Below are 26,177 nucleotides of genomic sequence, written 5' to 3' on the forward strand. Positions count from 1 at the left end.
TCCACAACCAAAACCAACTAGCGACAGATTCTTGGTTCAAATTCTCACTAGAGAGAAATGGTCTCTGGCCAGCCAGTGGAGTCATTACTTTTGAATTAAGGGCTGGTTCAGTCACTTCTGGGGTGGTAGAAAAACCTGCCCTCTGGGGCCATAAGAGGCAGCAGTTTCTCTGAGAACTCATTGACATGTCTCCCTAAGGGGAGAGAGGGGACAGGCAACTCCAGTGAAGACAAGCTTCACACAGATCTCACTAGCTCCTTGGCTTCTTTCTTTTCAGCAGTAGCCCAAACTTCTTCCTCTGTGAACCTCCCCTTTGAAAGGGATGCTGTGGTCAGGTGCGTTGCATGGGGTGAGCCAAGGAGGAGGGTATTTGACCAGGGTGGGGGAGTGCTCATGATATGGGGCTAGGGGAAATGCAGCCCAATGCCCAAGATCAAAGCTAGGGAAAGAGAGATTCACTGCCAAGTCCAAAGGTCAGAGGCAGAATGGAAAATCGGACACAGAGCCAAGGTCAGAAGCCAGCAGAACTGGAAAAGTGGAGACAGGCCAGGGAACAAGACCAGGTCGGGATGACGGCTGCTGAGAGTGAGCTGGCAGCAAGCCTAGCTTCAGTGGCTCTCAGCCGAGGCTCACATGCAGAAGAGTCCCAGTGAAGACAGGGCCTGCTGGGTTTAAGTCATATCACCAAGGGGGAAAAGGAGAAACCATGGTTTCCTTAATCAGGTCCCAAACTTCCCTATGTTGTACACGAGATTGTGGACATTTGTGTATTTTCTGAGATTGTTAAAGGGAACAGCGCCCCCAAAGGGTTAGTTTACGGTTTGGCTCTGATCATCCAGCGAGGACGATCACCGCGGGCTCAGTCTTGGCAGAGGCCCCGAGCGGCTACAGGTCTTGGCCACCCACCGAAGGGACAGTCTCCCTACCACGCGTGTCCCAAGGGCTCACAGTAGCACTGCCGCCATCTGATTCCTCCGAGGAACGCCAAGCCCCGGGCCTGAAAGAGGATGAGCTTAGTAAACGACGGAGGATGGACAGACGGGCGGAGGGACAGATTAAAACAGAGTGGGTGTGACTTGTGCCCCTCAGAGGTACTGCAGGCGCAGCTCACATGGGACACAGACTGGCTCAAAGATCAACGTGAGGTTTGCCCGCTTCTTCAAAATCCGTCTGTTTGGTCTTACGGGGAAAACTAACGTATCCTTGCCCCTCTATTTTGGGATACGGCTGGAGCTCCGGGAAGAGGAACTGCGCCGGGACCGGCACCACGTCCTCCACACACGGGCCAGGATTTGGAAGCTGGTAAGGGGCTATCGACCCCGCCCACGTCCGTCGCCCCGCCCTTCGCCCCGCCCCCCGGGGACCGCGGCACGCCGGCGTGACGTGGCGCGCGTGTCGACGTCGGCGCGCGCGGAGCCCGGAAGAGTCGCGGGCGGGGAGAGGAGCTGTACTCCGCGGCTCTCGCGCCTCCGTCCCCATGGCGCTGTGGCGCGGCTCGGCGTACGCCGGCTTCCTGGCGCTGGCAGTGGGCTGCGTCTTCCTGCTGGAGCCGCAGCTGCCGAGGTCGGCGCTGCGCTCTCTGTGGAGCTCGCTGCAGCTGGGGCCCGCGCCTGCGCCCCTGGGACCCGGCTCCCCTGAGGGCCGGTTGGCGGCCGCCTGGGACGCGCTCATCGTGAGACCGGCCCGGCGCTGGCGCCGCGTGGCGGTGGGGTGAGTGCCTTCGGGGCCTGCCTCACCAGGAGGTGCGGGCGCTGCGGGTCTCCGGGCCAAGACCTGTAGCCTCCAGACGGCTTGGGAGCTGGGAGGTAGCGCCAGTTCGGAGACGGGTTCCCAGAGGTCCCCGGGAGGCCCCTCGGCGCTGGTGTCCACGCTGCCTCCTTGGCGAGAAGCGCCGGACGTCTGGGACGAGCCCGGTTCGTCACTGCTGCGGGGACTCACCAGACTTATTCCTCTCGGTTGGCCCCTGCACCCTTTTCCCATCTCGGTAGGACCAGCCCCCTTCTCTCGTCTCCGCAGAACCAACCTAATAGTCTCTTGCAAATCCCACTCAGCCTGACTCAGAGTTCGAGCCTCCTTCGTTCCAGTCACTGCTCCTTTGGCCGCTGCTCTCTTGCAGTCAGAGATGCTTGGTCTTACCGTTTTTGCAACACTCTTCTTCCTCTTGCTTCTGAACTACTTGAAGGAGTGGTCGCTGCCTTTAGCTACCGAGTTACTTTCTTTACACCTTGTTTCCTCTTCCGTAACGCCATAGTCTGGAGACCACCATTCTGCTGAAACTTCTCAAAGCTCACCGGAGACTTGTTGATTTTCATATTCAGCTGCCTTTTTAAATCTTCACTGTCAGCTCTCTGCAGCCTTCCACGCGTTAAGCACTTCCTTATCCTTAACACTCTTCTCTTCCCTTGACCTCAGTGACATTGCATATTTCGGAGTCTACCAAATCACAGAGCCTCCTTTCTTTGTCTTCCTCTCCAGCGTGTCATTATTCTCTTTACACTAACTTTAGTCCCTGTCAGTTCTACTTGAATGTCTTGCCGTCACCTCAAAAGCACTATACAAAAGCAGGCCTTTTATTCTGCAAGTATTCTACTAGTTCCTGTGAGTATTGGGACAGGATGAGCAAGGTAGAGCAAAGATCCTGAAGATTAAATGAAATAGTCCATGTTATTTAGCATGGTGTCTGCTTTCAAGAGCAGACACCAGATGTTAGCTAGTATTTGTTAAATCGATTAGGACGTTTATTGTTTCTTCAGGTGTATCTTCTTTAATCTCCTCGTTTAAGTTCAAGCCCTTTCACCTGCATCCTTATCAGCTTCATAATTGTTCTCCCTGGCTTTGTGCGCATTCATTCAACAAATACTCATCAACTACGTGGTATGTGTCAGGTCTGTGCTAAGTTCTGAGGATACAGGGATGGATGAAGCAAGGTCCCAGACTCATTTGTTGGAAACAAATATATTCATTATTGTATTAGCCTGCTTGGCTATCATAACAGGATACCACAGACTGGGTGAGTACATTTATTTTCTCGCAATTCTAGAGGCTGATAGTTCAAGATCAAGTCCTCTCTTCTGGGCTTGCAGATGGCTGCCTTCTTGCTGCGTACTCCTGTGGCCTTTCCTCTGTTCATGTGCACTTCTGGTTTCACTTCTACTTCTTAAACCGACACTCATTAGATAATGGCCTCATTTGACCTTAATCACCTCCCCCAAATGCAGTGACCTTTGTGATTAGGACTTCAGCATATGAATTGGGAGAGAGGAGGACCCAGGGCTGGCCATAATATGTATGAAAAGTGCTTTGCTAAACTATGGGTTGGAACAAGGTAGCCTGTGTCCCAAAGAAGAATTGCTGATTCTTCCCAGGATGGGGTTCAGGAAACGCTCCATCTGAGGAGGTGACATTCCATTTATTACTGCTCCATCGCAAATCGCTCCAAAACTTAGTAGCTTAAAACAATGGTCATTTTATTCTCATGATTCTGAGGTTCTTTTGGGCTCGGCTAGGCAGTTCTCACTTGGGGTTTTGTGCGATTTCAGGCAGAGGATGGCTGGGACTGGAGTCATCTAAAGGGTTGATTGTGGTTGTCAGCTTACAGCCTCAGCTGTGGTTTCACTTGAACGCCTACACATGGTTTCTCTATGTAGCTATTTAGCTTTCTCTCAGCAGGGTGACTGGGTTCGGAGAGGGAATGCCCCACGAGGGCCAGGCAGAAGGATTAATTAATGCCTTTTATGACCTAACCTTAGAAGCACACAGTGTCCTTTCTACCATAGTCTCAGGTCCAAATGGTTTTAAGGGAAGGGGACACAGAACACACCTGGATGGGAAGAATGTCGGCCCCACATTGTAAAAAGACCACGTGGGAAGGGGCATCTTGTGGCCATCTTGGAAAATATATTCTGCAGTAGTGACTTGCATGGGACAGACCCTGGAGGAAAAATAGAATTTCTCCACAAGAAGGTGAGGGAATAAGCCCACCTAGACAGAGAGAACCAAATATGAAAAAGTATGTGGCTTGGGTGGGAATAGCAGGTTGGCCCTGTGTTTAGGGCAAGGACCTTATGGTAGAGTGGAGTCAGGAGAGGATGCTGAAAGGAGCCTTTTATATCAGGGTAGGTGATGGGAAGGCCATAAAGGCTTATAAGGTAAATGATGCTAAGTTCTTTGCAGAGAAAAACTGGTGGGGATACGAAATTTGAGTAGTGTTTCTGACCTCTTTGCCTCATGTCTAAGGCTTGGCATTATTTTTGTGGGTAAGAGACACCCATTCTTACCAGCATTTCTCATTACCCAAAGGGATCTTCAGCCTGAAGATGGGAATGTGCAAGGAGTAGGTGGGTCTGGCGCTCGTACCAGAATCTCATGGGGGTGGGTTGTAGTTTGACCTTTCAGGAGAACACACACATGCACACACGTATATTCACTCTCTCTTTCACACACTCAAAACACACAATCTAATGTGATTCAGAAAGAGGAAGGTCTTGAGACCCCGATAGTAATTAGGAGCCCGTCGAGCTTGTTTGGCAATGGTGCTAAACAGGCGAGATTTGATGGCAGGCTGGGTGTGCTAGAGTAAATGGAGGCAGTCAGAAAGGACAGGTTTTTAGTATTGGGGATCTTATAACAAACTCATATGAGCAGATACAGATCATCCAGTTTTCACAGAGAGTAAACTGGGGCTTGGAAACATTGGTTTGCTCAAGAACATCCTATCAAATGCCAGAGGTGCAGCTTAAACCCATCCTGGCTCCAAGTTCATGACACATTGTTGAGAGGTGAAGAAAAAGGAACAAGTCTGTGGTGGAAGGTGACCGTTTGGGTTTTGGGGCAGGGGAAATGTACAGTCCTGTGGGATTTTAGAGGTTGCTGAGCCACCGTCAGAGCTGCTGAAGGCAGGTGCCGACAGCGAAAGGCTGGAGCGCAGGCGCGTGCTGAGGAGCAGGGTCGCAGACCTTGGCGGTGCCAGCACTTAGGTTGAAGCCAGAGACTGGACAGCATCACCCAGGAAGAGGACAAAAAGGAAAGGTAAATGGGGGGTGCAGGGCGGGTATCTGGGAGCACCGGCATGTGACGGCGAGAAGTAAAGGACAGGAGGGGTTTCAAGAAGATGGTCAGTGGGGAGCCCACGGCCACACCTTTCTAAAACGTGTGCTGCCTTCCTTGCTTCAGAATCCGACACTGGTCCTCAGGCTCACTGGGTGAATGAGGGATCCCTCACCCTAGCGTTTGCTCCCCCATACATTTGAAACCTGTCTTGCTCTTCTCCCCTGCTCAGACTCTCTCTTCTCAGTGTTCTTGTTGTGTCCAGACACAAGGCCCACATCTTTGCTGTGTGTGCTCCCTGTGTGGGCTTCAGTATCAGATAAGTCTGGGTTTGAATTCAGGCTTCTCCAGGTGTGGCGTTTGCAATGACAGTTAACCCCCAGCCTTTCTCAGCTGAAAGCAGTGATGACTAACTTCCCTGTCCACTTGGTGTGGTCTCCGAAAATGCCCACCATCTTTCTCTGTTCAGAGCACCACCCAGGGTGCGGTCCCGGGACTGCGGCTCCTGCCCTCTTGGGTTTTCTTCTCTCCAGTGATTACGATTAACTCTCATAATCTCTCAGGTGTAGTGCGAAAGCTGGAGAGAACCTTAGGAAACAATTTTACAGTTGATGAATCAGAAGGGAGGTGATAAGAACCACCATCCTTGCCTTTAAGGAATTTGTAACCTGGGAGGATCGACTGTCCTCCCTCCCCACCCACCCCACCCCACCGGTCTCTGTGAAACGCCCGGCAGCCCGGCCCACGGCGCCCTCTCGGCCACGCACGGAGCCGCGTGTTTGGGCATCGGCCTCTGGTGCCTTGTTCTGTTTTCCAGTAGCTTCACCTGTGTCTGTTTTCTCCAAGCCCGCGTTGCAATCTTTTACACATTTCTTACTGAACTGTGACGTTCTGCCTACGTGTCACATGAGCATAATTTTTCCCTTCTGGTTCTTTTGTTCACTCCCCTCCCCCTTTATTTTCCCTGATGATAAAACACCTTAGGTAACGGGCTTGTTTACATTTTAGTGTCTGTTGAGTTGAAGTAAGCACGGAGGAAGAGTCTCATTCTGGCTGCAGTAATGTAAAACATTACCAGAAAGCACATGTAACAGTTCTTTGTTTGGTATCCGGCCCATAGTAGGTGTTCAGTGGTCTTTTTTTTATTATAAAAAGCTACCAAATAAGTGTTCTCCTAAGATTGTTTATTTTCCCTTAGTATTCATGACAGGGTTAAGTGGGAGACGGAAAACGTTCCTGTGGTAGTTACATTGTTGTAACTCAAAATCAGTTCTGGGTTTTTGTCTTTTGTGCTGCAAAATATGCTGAACGTTGCTCCATTCAGTTTTGTTTTTTAGTAACTTTGCGAACGTCACCGCCTGCAGCCTCACCTTTAAAGAATCAAACTCTGTTTAAGGTCTCAGCAGAACTAGATATGAAGTGATGTGTTTGCTGAAGTCGTTTCCAGGTGTAGGTATATTCCTTTTGAATATATTCTGAGCTTTTGCTCTCCAGACCCAGGACCCAGGTCCATCTGAGCACCTTCTCTGGGTGGGGCCGCTCTGTGGGAGTAGCACCGCCCTCAGCTGCCCAAACTCACTGTGAAACTCGGGCACCTGCTGGCGTCTGAGAGCAGGGTGACCTGTATTCCTGTTAAGATCCTACCCTTCAGGCATGGAATGTTGCATCCAGTAGAGATAGAGCATGCTCTGTGTGACGTGGGATTGAGACCGGTTTACACGATGTGTTTGGTTATCATGTAAGGCTGCAAAAGGAATATGTTTTAAACATATTAATCACCTGCCACATGCATGCCAATGTGTTCTGCGTGCTGAAAGGCATACGCACTCTTAGATATGCTTTTCCAGTTGGCCAGAGTAATTATATGTGTGTTTGACTTTAAAAGATTAAGAACATTTGAGTATTTAAGTGCTGTGTGGTAGGCAAAACCCTTTTCAAAAACTTGAAATCACAGGGGAGGAAGTTACAAGAGTCCTTACGGTGAGGATGCAGTCATTTTGTGTCATGAGGAGGGATGTCTCTCTTCCTTGCCCGAGTGATACAAATAATATCTAGCTGACATGGGAACCTTTAAAAAATTGAGTTCTAAAAGTAATGCATGCTTGTAAAAATTAAAATCTATGTAATGAAAAATAAAATTCCTCTTCCTTACCCCGATCTTATTCCTCATCTTAGAGTTCACCACATTAATGATTTGCGATCAGGAGATTTTTAAAGGAGACTAGAAGGGAAACCTTGTAGCTCTTTATTTTACACTACAGTCCAGTCCATTGAGCCTTCTTTATTAATGAGTTTACCTTCTGGTTTCAAAGCATTTGTAACTTCTCTTTCAAGGGATGACTTAGCAGAGAAACACTGAAAATGTAAGCCAGAACTTTTCCATGCACACATAGGAGAGGCCATGCTAGACAACCTTAGTGTGCACTTTATGATGTCTGTAGAGCCAACCACTGGCTTCTTACCAGCCTTTTAAAGTTCATGGAGTGTCCAGTGAACACCTGCCAAGTGATGAGTTGTCATGAGGCTTCAAGTGCACCTGAATCTATAAGGTGCTACTCAGCTCTAAGGATTTCAACAGGGAGTATTTAGACATTTAGGTACTTAGTGTATTTTGCCGCCATCCTGATGTGTCTTTAGAGGGAAAGTGGCTTTTGACCAAAACTTTTATTCCTTACTCTGCAGCAAGCAATGTTCCTAAGCGTGTGCTAACTTATTCGATCTTCACAGTGGCCCTGTGAGTTATATACTCACATCACATCATTTTATACATGAGGAGACTGAGACAGAGAAATTAAAGTGACTCCTGAGTCACACAGCCAGGGTGAATCCAGACACCTGGCTCTGCCACATTTTCTCAAGAGGCTGTTTGTGTTACCATGATAGCTTCGTTCTGAAGTGCTGAGCACCTGTCTTGTCTCTTTGTAGCTAGTGTCAACGTATGCCAGACTGTCGCGAAGAGCCCTGTGTTCTCATCTTAAGAAACATACAGATAAAGCAGCTGTCCTCTGCCATATGCTGTTTGCTTTCCAGTTCAGGTCTGAGGCCCACTTTGTCTGTTTCTCTGAGCCGAGGCCTCTGGAGTGTTTCCCTGTTGCTCAGTGTAGAGGCACTGCCCCAGTGCTCCTGCCTCTTTCACACTCTTCCCTCCTTCCTTGCAGAGTCAATGCGTGTGTGGATGTAGTGCTGTCAGGGGTGAAGCTGCTGCAGGCGCTCGGCCTGAACCCTGGGAGTGGCGAGGACCACTCGGTACTGCATTCAAGGAATGACCTGGAGGAAGCCTTCCTTCACTTCATGGGGAAGGGAGCAGCCGCTGAGCGCTTCTTCAGCGATAAGGAAGCTTTCCAAGACATCGCCCAGGTTGCGTCGGAGTTCCCGGGAGCCCAGGTCCGTTCAGTTCACCAGGGGTGAGTTAAGCTAGGGTGGGAAAGATGCCTTGTTTGTATGGTTTCAAGACGCGACCAAGCAGTGTTTCTTTCCAGTTTGCCCAAGAGGGTGACTGTTGGGAATTTGTTCTGTAATGTTTTCTCTTTCTGTAGAACCGTGTATCTGACCTTCCTTTAACTCTCCTATTTCTAGTCATTTCAATTCAGCCAGCAGTTATGAAGCATCTTTGCTAAAATTTTGTTCCTGGGTTATCCATTATATTGCTCTTTTAGTACGTTTCCCAAGCTTAAGATAGGAAAAATTTCTACTCCTAACTTGTTTGGGTATTGCTGTGATCTTAGCATGGCTGGGTCCTTCCTGAGCAGAACAAGGCCACATCCATGGAGAACTGGTTCTAGGCTTGGCCTGGGAGACGGGGAGCTGGGTCCTCACCTCTGCTCTGCTGGTCCAGAGCAAGGTTCCCTCAGCACTGCTGACGCTTGGGGCTGGATAATTCTTTGTTGTGGGGGCTGTCTTGCACATTGTAAGATGTTCAGCAGCACCTGTGGCCTCTGCCCACTAGATGACAGTCACACTCCCCCGCTTCCCCAGCCTTGACAGTTAAAAACGTCGCCTGACCTGGTCCGATGCTCCCAGAGTCAGGGAGAGAGGGATGCAGAGTCCCCTGGTTGAGAACCTCTTGTCTAGGCCGGTGGCTCTCAGACCTGAGCGTGATCAGAATCGCTTGGATGGGTACTGAAACGCAGGTTCCTGGGCCGCGCTCCCAGAGTTGCTGATTCAGCACCTGGGGGGTGAACCCGGGAATTTACCCAGCAAGTTCCCTGCTGATGCTGCCTATGTTGATGCTGTTGTTCTGAGAACCACTGATAGGTGGAACCTGTCAGAGGCAGACCATAGAGGTCCCCACGCCCACCTGGTGATCATAAACAAAGCCCGGGGCCCTGCACGGCCCGCACGCCTCTTCGAGGCTCGCACGCCTCCTGAGGCCAAGTGTTGTCTGTCTTAGGTAAGACGCTCCACCCGTCTTACCTAAATCTCCCTTTGTCTGGTCACCCCCGTCTGGATGTGCTTCTTGTTGGGGAAGCTCTTAATGCCGTTTTTATTTGGTACCTTTCACAGGCCATTCTTTATGGCCACTTACTTTGATAGCCATTAAAGTGATTTTACAGTGTTTTGTTCCCTTTGAAGCTGCCCATGGGAACAGGCAGCACGGGCACCACCCAGCTGAGTTTCTGACAGAGACGCAAGCTGCTGAAATTTCAGTTACAGTCATCTTGACAGCTGAGCTCAGGAGTGAGATTCTGGTCTTTCTGACAGAACCTTGATAGGACTAACATGATGGCAAGTCTGCTGCTTAGCAGTCTTTATGATCGTGGCATTTAAACTGCTAATTTGATTTCTGTTCTTTCTCTTCTGCCTTGATCCTGCCTTTTGTTTCATAATGTAAACATTTTTTCTACAGAAATTTTATCTAGCTTTTACAGCATCCAAAGTATTTCTTAACATTGTAAAACCTAAAATGTGTTACTTATCTTCCATTAGGGTGAACTTCATTTCATACCTTTTCAAATTCCCTTAAACTATAAGACAGATTGATTAATAAACAGCAGTTAGTAATAATTATATGAAAACTCTAAAATCCACTTCATAGCATCTTAATGTTTTCTCCAAGATTTTTAGTACATTCTTCCAGCCATCATAGTTAAATTAAGTTTAACATGCTATAAGGCCAAATTTCAGCCTGTATATCACAGAAAGTTTAAAATTTATCTACAGAAAGCCGTTAGTGTCCCACCTGAAAGTGATGTCTAGCGTCTAGAATTGGCTTACTTAGCTGTGCCTCTGGTGGGGCTGAGGGCCGGGAGGGGAGGCAGCAGCCTTCCTCCCAGGCAAGGCTGTTGACGAGGTCTCTGAACTCTCATGACAGCATCAGCCTGATTTCCTGCTTGTCAGGTTTCCCGAGCACGTGAATGCACCCTTAGCAACGTGGAACACTGGCCTGGAGTTACCTGCTCTCCCCCTCAGGACCTCAGCTGAGAGATGCGGTGTTTAGGAGAAAACTTTGTCCTCTGTTAGAGCCCATTCCTGTTAGAATTTACTCCCAAGAGAGCTTTTACATCTCCTGATGCATCAGTGTGTTTCTTCCTTTCTCAAAATTTAGCAGCAGACATTTACTGAGCACTTACTGTAAGACTGTCCCCGCCCCGAAGGAGCTAAACATGTCCTCAGATGACACCAGCACAAGTGGACAGGGGCTGCAGGAGAGCTTCTTCTGGGTAGAGGTGTGGCGAGTAGCAAGGGATCTAATCCTGTCGGGGGTGGGGGGGGTGTGGAGGCGGAGGTGGCCATGGGACAAGGGCAACAGGAGGCGCTGCAGAAGAGGTGACTCTGCAGCTGATTCTTGAGACACCATCAAGGACTTAACCGATGCATGAGGAGCAGGAGGTATGCTCATCAAAGGAAGCAGCATGGAGACCGAGGAAGGCAGACCGAGAGCTGCGGGCGTGGTGTGGAGGCAGGGCAGGAGATGGAGGTGGACAGGAAAGCCGGGGAGAGAAAGGGGGCCTGTATGCCTCACTTAAGAGTTGAGTTTTAACACTAATTTGAAAAGATAGATGCACCCCAACATTCATAGCAGCATTATTTACAGTTGCCCAGATATGGAAGCAGCTTAAGTGTCCATCAACAGAAGAATGGATAAAGAAGACTCTGTGTGTGTGTGTGTGTGTACACACACATTTTATATTATATATATACATATATATATATGCACACATATATAATAGATAGATATAATGGAATACTACTCAGCCATTAAAAAGAATGAAAATTTGCCATTTGCAGTAACATGGATGAACTTTGAGGGTATTATGACTGAAATAAGTCAGACAGGAAATATATGATATAAATACTGTATGAAATCACTTATATGTGGAATCTAAAAAGTAAAACAAACTAGTGAATATAACAAAAAAAAAGAAGCAGACTCACAGATAAAAAAACAAACTAGTGGTTACTGGGGAGGAGGGGCAGGGGAGGGACAAGATAGGGGTAGGGGACAGAGGTACAAACTATCGAGTATAAAATAAGCTCCAAGGATGTATGTACAATGTGGGGAATACAGGGAATAATTTATAATGACTATAAATGGGTATAACCTTTATTATATTGTATACCTGTAATATATATAATATACACCAACTGTACTTCAATTTAAAAGTGAAATAAATGAGTTGGACTTTAGTTCACTGTAATATCGAATGATTTTTCAGGAGGAGAGTAACATGATCATATACTCACTTTAGAAGGAAGACAGTGCAGAAGATAAGGTCTATTCATACTTGTTATATTTCCTTTTGTTTCCTTTATCTGTTCAGCTGCTTGGAAGCTCAAGGCCAAATTTGATCTACTATTAAGGCAATTATACCAATTTTCAAGGGTAGCTTTTTTTTTTTTTTAAACCTTCTAATTCATTGTCTGTCAACCTATGGGGTTAACATTTTTATTAATCTTATCTGTGTGTTCTTGTTGTAATGTTACCTCAAACCTTTTTTGGAAGAAAATGGACCGTAAATTAATTGAATAAAGCTTGAGTAACAGTTATGTTAAAATGCCGTCTAATAACGTTGAACTGTTTCACAGCACTATGTAGGAGGAAACGCAGCTTTAATTGGACAGAAGTTTGCAGCCAACTCGGATTTAAAGGTAGGTCACACTCCCAGACTAAAACCTGTGCCTTTCACTACTGTTTCAGTAATTTTAGGGGCAAGGATGAGTATCTGTTCTGTGATTCAACCTACGGACCACCTACTGTGTGCCAGACCCTGGGGCTCTTGTTAGGAATGTAGCAGTGGAAGGAGAGGAGCAGCAGCGAAGGCTTCTTTGTGCTTACTGTGTGCCTGGTGTTGTCTTCAGTGCTTTCCGGAGAGTGTCTCATTTAATCCTTGGGACAGCCTGCAAGGCTCTCTGGTGCTGCTGTGGTACTGTTACTGTCTTGCTTTCCACATGAAGCTCGAGGCATGGAGAGGTTCACAGCTAGTAAGAAACAGAACAGTTCTAACCCAGGACCCCAAATTCCACGTTCTTAAGTACCTTTTGCTACAAGTGGGCAAGGTCTGAGGAGGAAGGCCAGCCAGGAGGTGACTACTGTTGTCCTGCTGTGAAATGAGTGAGGTTTGGATGAGAGACGTCAGAAGAGGAGAAAGACTTCTGTCTAAAGCCTACTAACATGGAATCACGTGGTGCTAGACAGTCCATGGGGGCAAAGAAGGTAGGTTTAACAAAGACGATTCTGGAGTAAGTGAACTGGAGAAGTGCAGGAGAGATGGTGATGGGGCTACTGACAGGAGAGAAGGGGAACCATAGGTAGTCCTCTGGTTTCGGGCAACCAGCCTGCAGATAGAAATATGGGTCAGGGGTACAGAATAAGAGCCCACAGATTGATCCAGAAATTCAGTTAAAAATGATCTGCAGTTTGAGGGAACAAATTCATAGGGAGCCGCACTGTTCACCAAGGGATGGATGTGCTTAGATGTGGAGAGCATATTAAAGTTTGAACATTCACACTTTAGTAAGAATTAGCGTTTTCATAAAATAACAAGGTGGGAAACACTTTTTTATAGTCCTTACAGATAGTGATTAACTTCCAGACAGAGAAGATGAGAAATTCCAGGGCTGACCTTTGGAAATATTACCGGCAAATGGACAGAAGAGAAGGAAGGATCAGTCGTTAGCTCATTAGAGAGAAGCCAGGCCCTTCCCATCAGGAGCCTGGGCATTTGTCTGGGTCCCTAAGAAAATCCACCCTCTTGACCCCGAGAAGTAATTCTGGCCCTGGAAGTCCTGGGTTAGATGGACCTTTCAATCTGACCTCCTCTGGAACCAGCATTTGCTGTTGGTCTCTGGAGAAGCTGACCCTGGGACTGGAAAGCATTCTGGTTTAAAAAGGAAAAAAAAAAACAAAACCTGGCCTTGGTAAGAGGTTAAGGAAAGAAAACGGGTATCTGTTACTCTGCTCTCACTATAATATGATGAACTAAGGATTATCACCCTTTTAAAGATAAGAAAGCTGGTTCAGAGAGGTTGAGTCATGTGCCCAAGGTCACCGAGCCGGTAAGTGATGGAGCCAGGATTCAAACACCAGGCTCTGCCATGACCTCACCACCTGAAACTGCTCTCAGAGGAATTTAGTTTAACTTACTGAAATGCTTCTCAATATGGACCAGGTGATCATCAGAGAACCACCACAGATCAAGGCCTAGGGTTTTCCAAAGGCAATAATAATAGTTAACGCTTAGGTCATTCTTCCATGTCCAGAGCACTGCTTTACGTTATATGAACCCATTTAATCCTCGTGATGGCCTGGGAGGGGGTCTGTTACTATCCCCATTTTGCAGGTGGGAAAAATGAGGCATGAAGAAGTTAAAACTGTTCCGGTTCCCATACCTAGTGAGGAGCTGGGATCTGAACCCAAGTAGTCTTGCTCCAGAGTCCATGCTCGTCACAACCAGGCTATGCTGTGTCTTAGAAACAGACCCTGGTGTGTGTAGCAAACGCGGAGTAGTAGGGTGGTGAAACGGAAGCCAGAGCACAGAAGAGAGCAGCCTTTACGGAATATACTTGGAATTTAGCCAAGAATTTGCAGTAGATGTTGGATTTTGTCAAATGCTGCTTCTGCATCTGTTGAGATGACTGTATGTGGTTTTTGGTTTTTAGTTTGCTGTATGGTAATTACATTGATTTTTCAAATGTTAAACCAGCCTTGTATCCCTGGGATAAACCTTACTTGCTTCTGGTGTGTTACCCTTTTTATGTATCATTGGATTCAGTTTAATAAAATTTTGTTTGCATTTTTTACATCAGTTTCTATGAGGGCTGGATTTTTCTTTCTTTGTCTGTCTGGTTTGGGATCCAGGTAATACTGATCTTGCAGAATGAGTTGGGAACCATTCCTTTTTTTTTTTAAGAGTTTGTGTGGAATTGGTATCATCCCTTCCTCACATGTTTGCGAAGTTCGCCAGTGACGTCCTCTAGGCCTGAAGTTTCTGCTGTGGAAAGATTTTTAACAACTTTGACTTAATAGATATAGAGAAATTCAGACTTTCTGTTTCTTGAGTGAGCTTTGGTAGTTTTACCTGTCAAGGAGGTTGTCCATTTCTTCTGAGTTGTTGAATTTCTTGGCATAAAATTAATCATACTGTTCCCTTATCCCTTTCAGATCTATAGAATCTAGTGGTGGTCTCTCGCGCTCTTTCCTGAAACTGGTAATGTCTTTTTTTTCCTTGATCAGTTTGGCTATAGGTTTATCAGTTTTATTGATCGCTTCCATAATAATGAGTTTTCAGTTCCACTGATTTTTTTTTTTTTTGAAACTTGTTCACGGAGGTGCTGGGGATTGACCGCAGGCTCTCGTGCAGGCTGAGCGCGCCTCTCTCACTGAGCTCTGCTCCCTACCCCTGGCTTCACTGATTTTTTTTCCCTATATTTCTTTTTTATTTCATCGGCTTCTGTTTGCTTTGAATTTAACTTTCTCTCCTTTTTCTAGTTTCTTAAGGTAGTAACTGAGGTCAGTGATTTTTGGCCCTGCCTTGTTTTCTGGCATAAAGTGTTCAGTGCTGTGAATTTCCCCGTAAGTCGCTTGTCCCACAGGTTTTGATACATTTTTATCAAATGTTGTGTTTTTATTTTCATTCTGTTCAAATCAAATGGTTTTAAATTTCCCTCTGATTTCTTGAGATGAGCCACTTAATTAAGCCCATCTATGGACTACTCAGAAATGTGCTGTTCACCTTTTCAATATTGGGGGGTTTCCAGTCACCTTTCTATAACTGATTTCTACTTCAATTCCATTTGGTCAGAGACCACACTTCTCTCACTCCTGTTACATTTGTTCAGACTCTTTTATGGCCTCGAATATAGTCTGTCTTGTGCAGTTCCATGTACACCTGAGAAGTATGTTACGTTTTGCCGTTTGTGGTGGAGTATTCTGTGAGTGTCAGGCCAGGCTGGTTGATAATGTTCAAGTCTTCTGTATTCTTACTGCTTTTCTGTCTACTGACCAATTGCTGAAGAGGGGTCTCGCTGTAATTACGGTCTTGTCTCTTTGCCTTGCAGGCCTGTAACTTTTTCTTCATGTATTTTTAAGCTCTGTTATTAGATGCATAACTGTTAAGGGTTGTTACGTCCCCTCCCCGAATTGACCCTTTTATCATTACTGGAGATAAAATAATTTCATAAAATTCCTTGTTATGCAATCTCTTGATTAAAATTCGCCATTCCAACTTCCTTTTGATTGGTGTTATCATGGTGCATCTTTTTCCGTCCTTCTGCTTTTAACCCACTTGTGTCTTTATATTTAAAATGTGTTTCTTGTGGGCAGCATGTAGTGGGTGCTTGCTTTTTAATACACTTTGACATTCACTGACTTGTAATTGGGCTGTTATGTTATTTACATCTAATGTGATTGTTGCTCTATCAGGTTAGGGTTAGATCTGGCATCTTGCCACTTCTTTCCTTTAGCAGCTGCTTTAGGCTTTGTAACGTTCATTTTTGGCTTATCACAGTCTGCTTTTCACCACCAGCTGGATGGAAGACCCTCACAGTAGTTTACCTCCGTCTCTCCCCTCCTCTTTTTGTACTGTTCTGCCGTGTACTTTGCTTCTGGATGGGCTGTACATTTCATACTGTGCTGTTGATACTTTTCTTCAAACAGTTAATTCTCTTTTAAAGACATTTAAATAATAAGAAAAAGCTGAAGGATTTCCTTTAACGTTTCTTGTAGCGCAGGTCTGCTGGTGGTGAATTCTTTCAGATTTTGTATATTTGGAAACCCTTTTAGCGTAATTTGCTAAGGCATTGGTAGGGCTTGCTCAGTTTTTCTTCTGTTTCTTAGGGATCACTGTCCTTTGTTGCCCAGGTCTAAATGTTTTGAAAACCATTGTTTCATATATTTCATCTGTTTTGTTGTTGTTGTTTCAGGCAGGAGGGTAAATCTGGCCCTTGTTACCTCATCTCAGAAGCTGAAATTCTAGCCAAGAATTAGAGAAAAGAAACACAATTGTAGGGGTGAGACTTTTCCGAGCGGCAGACAGTGGGCACATGTCAGGACAGACGGGGAGCAGGGCAAGGGGCGGGAGGGTGTTTTCACCCAGAAGCTGGAATTTCTTAGATATGTGAAAATGCCTCTGTACAAATGAGCAGTTAATCAGCAAGTAAAAATGTCCTTCAAAGCTTCTGGGGGCATATTAAATCTGAAGTGGTGTTGCTCACCTCTGGGGACTTTCTTGGAATCCTGGTCCAAGCCCTCATGGTTCAGTGGTCTTGAGTCTGTTAGCCTGGTCGTGAGCGGGGCCCAGAGCTGGCTGGGCAGAAGCAGCAGCAGGTGTGAAATGGCTTCTGGAAGCAGCAGCCAGGGAGAGGCCTGGGGTGGAGCTGAAGAAAGGGTTTTGGAAAAGCTGCAGAGCACCTCCCCCCAGACTTCTGAATCGAAGTGCTCTTTAATTCTTGTATTTGGAAGACTCTCTTGTTCACGTAACAACCAAGTACCATCGGAAGCCTGGTCCCACAAGTCAGGTCACTTGGTTACTGTGGTCCTGAGGCTCGTTTCTGTAAAATTCAAACAGTTGTTTACATCTGGTGACTTCGAACAGACGGCATCCTGTGTCTGTCTGTGCAGGATGTGCGTGAGTAAGGAGAGAAAGTGGGCGAGGTGTGTCTCGGTCCGCTTGGGCTGCCGTGGTGACACAGTGCCATGGGCTGGGTGGCTTAAACAACATACGTTTATTTTCTTACAGTTCTGGAGGCTGGAAGGCCCAGGGCCACAGTTCCAGCAGGGTTTGGTTTCTTAAGAGCTCTCTTCTGCCTTGGAGACGGCCACCTCCCGGTGTGTCCTCACGTGGCCTTTCTTTAATGGCTGTAGTGAGAAAGAGAGCTCTCTCCCCCTGTTCCCATAAGGCCCCCAGTCCTGTTGAGTGAGGACCCCACCCACATGACCTCATTTACCTCCTGTGCACTCTACCCAGCTATCATCGCGTTGGCATTTAGGCTTCGACACTGGAACTTGAGGGGACACGCTCAGTCCCTCACAGGGTGCGTGGGCGTCAGCAGCCACGTGGGTACCTGTCTGACACCTGTGACGTGGTCTTGTGTCGCCTCTCATTTCTGGGTACGTTGTATCCATACCCTCCAGAGGCCTACGCCCCAACTACGTTCCTCCAAACCAAAAGCTTTCAAAATTGGATTTGGATTCCAGTGTTTTGTTGAAATAAATAGAAATGCCTGGTGTACCTCGTGTACAGACTCTGTGGGAGAAGGGGCGGGCCTCCTGATGGACTTTGCATTGCTCGTCTGCAGGTGCTTCTTTGTGGTCCAGTTGGTCCAAAGCTGCATGAACTTCTTGATGACAATGTGTTTGTTCCACCAGAGTCACTGCAGGAAGTGGATGAGTTTCACCTCATTTTAGAGTATCAAGCAGGTAAGAGGAAGTGAGTGAGTAATGGTGTGAGACCGGGCAGGGGCTTTGGGGTGTGACTGTGCTAGAAACCTCTCTCTGTAAGTTGGCAGGAGCCTTTTCTAGCCTTGTGAAAGGTTTCCTGACCCCTTGGTTCTGCTGGGCTGATGCTGGCCGTTGTCTTGGGGGAGCACGGTGGAGGTCACTGCACTGAAGGAGAGTCCCAGGTCCACAGACGTGATGGGCCTGAATGCAAGGGAAATTGGGCCGCAGGAAAGCAGGCGTCGCGAATACAGGCAGAAACGTGTTAAACACACATGTATGAAGCTCTTCTTGATTGTTAAGGAAAGAGAAGGGCAGTTAACACCTGCCGAGCTCTGTGCTGTGCTCTGGCCCAGGCCTCTCTGGCTAACCATTCCAAGCTGCTTAGGGCTGATGCCAGGCCTCTGGCAAGCTTCCTTTGAAGCATTTTGTTTCCCCTTGGGTGTGTGAGTGGAAGTGTTTTGTGTTCAACAGCATTGGTGTTATTTCCTGTTATGTAATGTCCCGATGCTTACAACTCCAGGCCCGCCCCATCCCACCCCCAGGAGACTGTGTGTTGTACAGACTACAGATCTGACTTCTGAGAGTCCCAAGTGCCCGCACATATTCTAATTCTGTTTATCAGGTTCTGTGTGTTTGCTGTTGTGTCTGTCCCCTGCTCAGAACTCAGACTCTTGAATTTCTGATTCAACGTATTTATTCAAGTTAAAGACTCAGACATCTAAACAGACTAATTGGTACCTAAAAGCAGTACTTAGTTAATATGCGTCTGTGAACTGCTTCCAAGTCAGCCGATTAAGTGCCTCACCTATTAGAGTAGTTAACTCTCATGTTAGATAGGAAATAATGGTGCATCTTAAAAATTATGCCTTCCTCCAAGCACAAAAAAGCAGTTGTTTCTTGTTTCTGGTTCTCTTTTGGGTGCCTACTGGAATGAAGAAGTTAGGAGGGCAGGGTCTGAAAATTAGAGACAGAACATCAGAGTGGGCAGTTCCCATTTAGCGATCCTCAGTTTTACTGTCCCCAGGCCGGAAGTCAGAATGCTGGTTCTTGCTGCCTGCAGGTGGTGGTGAGGACTGAGAGGTCAGTGTGTTTAACACAGTGAGCTGCTTAAATGAAAGGCATGAACAAGACTGCTGGCTGGAAGGGCCTGGAGTGGCCGAAGGTGTGTGCGCCTTAGCAGGGCTGCTGCCCCGGTTCCAGCTTCCTCTCCTTCGGCGCTGTTGGCGCTTGCACCTGGTCCCTGGTGACGACAGAGTCGAGACACTCGTGTCTTCACCAGGACTCCGCTGTTCGTGTTTGACAGCGGTGCCTTGTGTGTGGTTACGACCCAGGTTACCTTGAAAGGGGCCTGTCTCGTCTTGGGTTTACGAGCTCCCACTTCAGTCTTCCTTTTCTCCGCCTCATTTTCTCAGCACAAAGCCATGGCCTGCCTCCAGACTTGATGTGCGTCTTCCTCGCCCCGGAGGGAACCTGGTCTGGTGGCAGCAGCCCTCGGGTCAGCTCTCTTAACGGAAACCCGTCCCCAGCGTCTCTCTGGCCTAGATGAGTCCACCCCACAGGGGGTTCGGCAGCGCTTTCCTCCCTCCGGCCAGAGCTCCCGGAGAAGCTGGTTTTCCGGCTTCGGACTGGGGTCCTTGAGTCACTGCACAGGCGTTGCTGCCTTACTGACTGAAGGGCAGGGGCATGAATTGAGAGGAGGGATCACTTAAGGAAACAGCTTCAGAGCTTTGCGAGAACAGAGCGGGGCTGAGTGTGGCCCCGGGCTCACCCCGTCCGCGTCTCTGTCGTTCCGCTTCTCGGGCCGCGCCGTCAGTCCTGCGTCCCGCGGGAGCCGCCGGCGCCCGCTCTCCACGGCCCTCCTTGTCTCGCCTTGCGGAAGCCTGTCCATTTTTGCCTCCCTCACTTGCCCCCTGAGGAGGCGCTGTGGCTCTTCTCTCGTGGGCCGCGCGAGGCAGGGCTGCTCAGCGGCTTCTCTCCGAGTGCCCGCCCCAGGCCTTGCCCCGTGGAGAGTACTTGTGCTGCGTGTTTCTCCCATTGTACGGGGTCTTGTCAGTTGGGGAAACGTTGGCTTAGAACTCACACCCACGCTTTTTGTGCCGTGGGCATTTGAGTCATCGGTCTGTTCGCTTACTCACTCGTTCTTTTGCTGACTCGGTCACGTGGCTGTGTGCCAGGCGCAGTGTGAGGCAGTAGAAGTAAGATGATGATGGAAGACACGGGCCTATCCTCGGCCCACAGTTCACTGCAGGAGGTGGACTCTTGAACAAGTGATGGCACAGTCGTGTGCCACGTCCTGCATAGCGTCCAGCGGTGGCCCGCGAAAGGGCGCACTGTAGTCGAGTCTGCTTGGGGGGAGCAGAGTTCAGAAAGGCTTCCCAGGAGAGGCCATCCTTGCTGGGATCAGATTAGCGGGCGCCAGGTGGTTCTGTGCAGGGGACCTTGCCTGTGCTGTGGGGGTCAAGGTAGGTTTGAATACTCATTCAAAATAGTAGAAGAAGAGCACTCAGAGCAAAATGACTAATCATCAAGTCATGTGAAGGAGACTCTCTGGATCCTCACAGCAGTGAAAGGGCCCTCAGGCCGGAGCAGGCGGCAGCCACGTAGGGAGGGAGGAACACGTGAGCTTAGTCCTGGGCGGCCGGTACTCCAGAGCAGCTCACTGAGAAGAGGCCGGAGCAGGTGCCCAGACAGCCCGTGGGCGGCAGGGAGGGAGGGCGCCGTCAGCCTGACTCTTGGAATCTCAGCCTCCTTAGGCTCCAGTCACATGACAGGTGCTCAGGGCCCCGCTGCGAGGCAGGACACACAAGGGGAAAGCCAGCAGGTCGCACGCTCGGGGACCTGTGCTGTGTGCCCCGTGCACTGGTGTCTAGAAGTCGTGCTCTGGGGCGGGGAAGGGCGCAGACGCCCTGTATCTGAGAGCTTGGTGGACAGGGGGGCTTTCCTGGGACTCGAGGGGAGCTACTTGGCAGCCCCTGGACAGAGGCACACGGCACCTGTCCGTGTTTCTGTGCTGTTGTGGGGCTGGAGTTGGGGTTTGGGCTGGTTTCTGTGCTGACCACTGTCCTGGCTACGGCGTGGTGCTTCCCTGGGGCCGTGGCGGCCGGGTCCACTCAGCCAGAAGCCGTCCTGCCCAGAGCCCAGGCTCCAGTGAGGCGCCGCCAGCCCCACACAGCCAGGAGACTTAAAGCCTCTTCCTTTCCTTCCCGCTGTGTTGACTGGGCTTTTCTAGGGGAGGAGTGGGGCCAGTTAAAAGCTCCCCACGCCAACCGGTTCATCTTCTCCCACGACCTCTCCAACGGGGCCATGAATATGCTGGAGGTGTTTGTGTCCAGCCTGGAGGAGTTCCAGCCAGACCTGGTGGTCATCTCTGGATTGCACATGATGGAGGGACAAAGCAAGGAGTTCCAGAAGAAGAGGCTCCTGGAGGTAATAGCGCTGTTGTAGACCTCGCCGGACGCAGCCGGCGTGCTCCTGCAGGTCCCTGCCTCGTGGTCTGGGCTGCCCTGCCCTGGGTCCTGCGGCGGGAAGCCTGCCACCTCCCCCTCCAGCGAGGTGCCTCACAGTGAGCCTCCGCGCACGGAAGCCCCTGAGCAGGACAGGCCAGGACAGCTGGCCTGAGCCTCTTCTTCCCGTGCTTGACCGCATGCGGCTGCAGGCTGCGGTATGTGTGTGTCCTGTGTGTTCTCTGTGTCATCTCATTCCCATCAGCTGTGCTGCAGGCTCCCACGGCAGGTGAAGCCGATGGCTCAGGCTAGGTCCCCAGGGGGAGGCTGGCCGTGCCCTGGTGCCGGGGCGGCTCTTTGCGCTGAGTCCTTAACTCCTGCACCTCTGCAGAGCCTAGTTTTCCCTGTTGGGAGAAGCCTCCCTCGGCCAAAGAGGCGGTGGTCCCCATGTGGCTGGGAGCGTGGAAGGTGGCCGCAGGAGGCACTGCCTCCCGGGACCTGCTCCTTCCCTCTTGCTTGACTTCCTTCTGCTTCTGACTGCGGTGCTGTCCTCTTGTCTCCGCAGGTTGTAACCTCCATTTCTGACATCCCCACCGGAGTTCCAGTCCACCTGGAGCTGGCCAGCATGACCAACAGGGAGCTCATGAGCAGCATCGTGCATCAGGTAACCCTCCCTGGCCCTCGGGGCGCTTTGCAGAGAAGCACCCTTGTCTGGTGGGGCCAGCTGTTCAGGCTCAGGGGCCGGGCCACTGAGGTGTGCATGTCACGTCACTCAGACCTGGGTCCCTGAGACCCAGGGAAGGAGCCAAGACTGTTCCAGAACGGTCTCCTGCAGGTTAGAAACAGGGCCGTGTTAACGGGTGGTTCCTGGGGCGTGTTTCCCCTGGAATGGAGCAGTTGAAGTGGGTGCTTTCTGCAGTAGAGCTCAAAGGAGGAAAATGAGCGCAGCCGGGATGCTTCCAGGTGAACCTCAGGAAGCTCAGAGAAAGGGGACCTGGGGGAGCTCCACTCCTTCACCTTCAGCCCCGGGTGCTCAGTCCTGCTTTGGGGCAGCAGCAGCGCTCAGGTCAATCCAAGAGTGCGATGCTTACGAGCACAGACTTCAGAAACCGGGGTTGGAATGCCACCTCTGCCTCCCGCTAGCTGTACGGACTTGGGCAAAAGCCACGTAAGCTTTCATTGCATTGTTATTCAGCCTCTTTAATGGATAATATATTCACATGGTTCAAAACTCCAAAAATGTTAAAAGATAACACAGCACAGCCTCCCTTCCTGCCGCCCCTGTTCCCACCGTTAGGAACCTCCTGACTAGCTCCGCCTGATCCGCCAGAGGCGCTGTGTACGTCCGTGAACAGATACGACAACAGATCCTTGTATTTTTATCCCTTTTTGCCCAAAGATAGCTTAGCATACTGAATGCACTGCTGCAAGCCTTGCTTTTCTTCGCTGGGTGCACTGTGGAGGCCTCTGTCACCGCGTGGAGAGGCCCTCAGTCCCTGGGCTGCCGCGCGGTGAGAGGAAGGAGGTGTGGGGGGCACCCTTCTCGCTGGGCGCTTGCCACCCTGCCCTATGGCCCCCTCCCCTCCTGCAGCGGGGGGCTCCGCGCGCCGCGCCGGGAGCGGGCACAGACACACAGCGCGTGCTCGGCGCTGCAGCTGCCGGGTCGGGGCGTGAGTCTGATGCTGCCGGATTGCCACCCTTGGGAACTGTACCAATTTGCTGCCATTAGAATTCTTGACAAGGGCTGGCTTTCCTCATACCCTTGCCTCGAGTGTGATTAAAACCATGCTTTCTTACCGATCTGACAGTTGAAAAGTGGCATCTCAGAATATACGTGTGTATTTTAGTGGACTGGACTTCTTAGTGCGTCACAGCAGGAGTGAGCGGGACGCAGCGCTCCCGGCCAGCCTGCACCGACATGTCGTCATTCAAAGGCCATGCTTTACATTTGGGTTTGTTCCTAGCGTTTTTCAGGATAGTTTTACTTGCATTTCTCTTTTTGAGGTTACTTTTTTCACTTATTTAAAAAGCCATTTTTATTTTATGTTCTGCCTAACCACATGCATAACCTTTCTAAGCCTTGGTCCACTTACCTGTACAGTGGGGACATTTCTCCTCCCCTCAGAGGGTGACAGTAGGAAGTGAGGGGAATAGAGCCGTTAGCCCTGCACCTGGCAGGGCACACACACTGGACGGCAGTGCTGTCACATGAGCAAAGGGACAGCCTTTGATTTCTAAATAAGTACACGCACGTGCACACACCCCCACCTGCAAGCAGAGGGGCTTGTCTCTTGCACAAACATTCACCTTGTGCAGGTCCCTGGCTCTAAGGCAGGAAGTGCTAAGTAAGAAGAGAGGGTGAGGTGGACGCAGCGGTTCCCCTCAAGATAGAAGAAAACCACGGCTCCTGTCTGGGGCGCTTTCCCGCACGGTGTCACTACTAACCACCATCTTCCTAACCACGCCTGCTTCCGAAGTTTACATCTGACATGAAGCCATTCTCCTTGCTGCTTGGCGTCGCATGCAGGGAGCGCTGTGACCCTGGCTGTGGGCCACCCCCGTCCTGGTGTAACGCCTGCTGGCCTTCAGGAACCAGGTCAGCAGTGACGGGGTCTGCCCTGTGTGCAGGGGCAGCAGCTGGGCACCACGGGAAGAAAAGAAGCGTGTGCGCCCCTGCCTGGGTCTCCCGGCGGCACGGAACATAAGGTTGGCTCTAGAGCAGCGTCACTGCCGCATTCCAGCTTATCGGGAGTGACGGCGGGGGCGGGGGTAGAGGTGCAACAGCCAGACAGTGGCCTGCGTCTGTCACTTGCCTCCCGCAGACCTCAGGCACAGAGTCTCTGGTTGGGAAGAGAGCTGCGCCCTGCCTTGCTTCTCTGACTCCCGTCGCTGGCTGTGTCCGAGGAGGCCTAGGCGCTGGGTGTCCGTCAGAAAGAGACGCCCGTTTCGTTTTTGTTAGCAGGTCTTTCCCGCCGTGGCTTCCCTGGGGCTGAATGAACAGGAGCTGTTATTTCTCAGCCAGTCGGCATCTGGCCCTCACTCCTCTCTGTCCTCCTGGAACGGCGTTCCTGATGTGGGCGTGGTCAGCGACATCCTCTTCTGGATCTTGAAGGAGCACGGGAGGAGCGAAAGCAGAGCCTCCGACCTCACCAGGATCCACTTCCACACACTGGCCTACCACATCCTGGCCACCGTGGACGGACACTGGGCCAACCAGCTGGCGGCCGTGGCGGCAGGAGCTCGCGTGGCCGGGACCCAGGCCTGCGCGACAGAGACCATAGACGCCCGCCGGGTGTCCCTGAGGGCGCCCCGCGAGTTCACCACCTCGCGTTCGGAGGCCGGCTCCAGGGTCGTGCTGAACCCGAGCGAGCCGGTGGTGGAGTGGCACCGGGACGGCGTGTCCTTCCACTTCACACCCGTGCTGGTGTGTCAGGATCCTGTGCGAACCGTGGGCCTCGGAGACGCCATCTCGGCCGAAGGGCTCTTCTACTCGGAAGCTCACCCTCAGCACTAGGGCCTCGGCGCGGGCCGTTTTTCTGAAGAACTCGCCTACCTCCGAATGATGGGAGCTCGGCGGTTTGGAGGATAGGACTGAGGGCGTCAGACCGTTTCTAGATCTGACTGAAAGACAGCCAAAGAAGCAGCAGACGAAACCCTGCCAGACACATTCCGGCCTGCCCGCGCTACACGAGCACTGCAGGCTTTAATCAGAGTTCAGCTATCTCCCAGCAAGACTGTATTTTTGTGTTTGTTTTTATGTTATGTGTTACAGGCGTTAAAATCTTGATTCCCAAGTCCCGTCTTCAGGTATTTTAGGCCAGGCTTGCTGGCCCTCGAAAGCACGTCGGCTGGAGAGAGCACGGCCCCGGCCCCGGCCGCCGTGCACGCCGCCCCCAGCCCATGCCCTGCGGAGCCCAGGTGCGTGCACGCGCCCCCCAGCTCTGCACCATAACAGGATCATGATTTCCGTTCAGTGTTACCGTGAACATAGTTAATGAGCACACCTCTCAGCCTTCTGCCCTCAGACTCAGGACAGAATGGTCCCTCCTGTGCTTCAGAGCCGCAGGGGAGGCGGTGAGCCGGTCACTCTGCAGTGTAAAAGCCTGGCTGGCCTGCGGGGCGGCGCTGGGGCGGAGGGCTGCGCCTTCCCGCCCTGGCTCCTTAACCGCAGTCTGGCTGGTCGGGGGCTGCTGTGCCTGGGCCCAGCCTCACCGCCCAGCCCTGGACCTGCTTTCTGCAGTAAAGACTGGTCCATGGCCATTCTGATCCTTGAAGGAATTTACTTCTACAACTGGAATGTGCTTCTGGGTGTGTAACAGATCATGCGTGTTTTATGTTGACACATCACATCCATTAGAGTCTGACCTCAGAAGAGCCCCAGGATCATGAAAAAATTTGTCATGTTATGTATTTATTTTTTATAAATCAGGGGACTTCAGCGTGCTTTTAAATATATTAAAACAACTTACACTTGAGGAACCCTAAGTCTCTTTGCGGTTGATTTTATTTCTGCCACAACTCTAGGGCCAGGAAAAATACAAACACTTTGATCTTGACTCGCGCCTTACGTATTCCTCTGCTCTTGAGATGTCTGATTATCTTGTCTTCCCATCACTGGGTGAGGTGGCCCCTCACACTGAGTCTGAGTTCTAGGTCTGTCCTCTGCTTTAAAGTGACAGAAGACACCAGGGTCAGGTAGCCAGGCCAGTGTGAACCAGCAGTTTGAAACAGGGTGGTGAGCCTTTCTCTGTTCAGAGCAGTGCGGCTGGTGGCAGGCCCGCTCCGGTCAGGGGGTCATTCACGCTGGGCTC

The 26,177-nt window shown here is 50.2% G+C and overlaps 1 protein-coding gene across 3 annotated transcripts in view; it reads left to right on the top strand.

The window, feature by feature from the left end:
* Positions 1-1,396: 1,396 nt before the first annotated feature.
* The window catches only part of ADPGK (ADP dependent glucokinase), a 39,296-nt gene continuing 14,515 nt past the window's right edge, over positions 1,397-26,177 (top strand). The window contains exons 1-7 of one of the 3 annotated variants that reach the window (XM_015247531.3): positions 1,397-1,710; positions 8,205-8,430; positions 12,073-12,135; positions 17,782-17,902; positions 21,153-21,349; positions 21,932-22,030; positions 24,326-25,851. In XM_015247531.3, the coding sequence (XP_015103017.3) occupies positions 1,478-1,710; positions 8,205-8,430; positions 12,073-12,135; positions 17,782-17,902; positions 21,153-21,349; positions 21,932-22,030; positions 24,326-24,880 (1,494 nt within the window). In that variant the 5' untranslated portion in view covers positions 1,397-1,477 and the 3' untranslated portion in view covers positions 24,881-25,851. Of the gene's footprint in view, positions 1,711-8,204; positions 8,431-12,072; positions 12,136-17,781; positions 17,903-21,152; positions 21,350-21,931; positions 22,031-24,325; positions 25,852-26,177 lie in introns of those variants that run through there. The other 2 variants (XM_031691665.2, XM_072951091.1) reach the window with 2 other exon arrangements.

Source organism: Vicugna pacos, chromosome 27, assembly GCF_048564905.1.
Source record: "Vicugna pacos chromosome 27, VicPac4, whole genome shotgun sequence".
Classification (NCBI taxonomy): Eukaryota; Metazoa; Chordata; class Mammalia; order Artiodactyla; family Camelidae; genus Vicugna; species Vicugna pacos.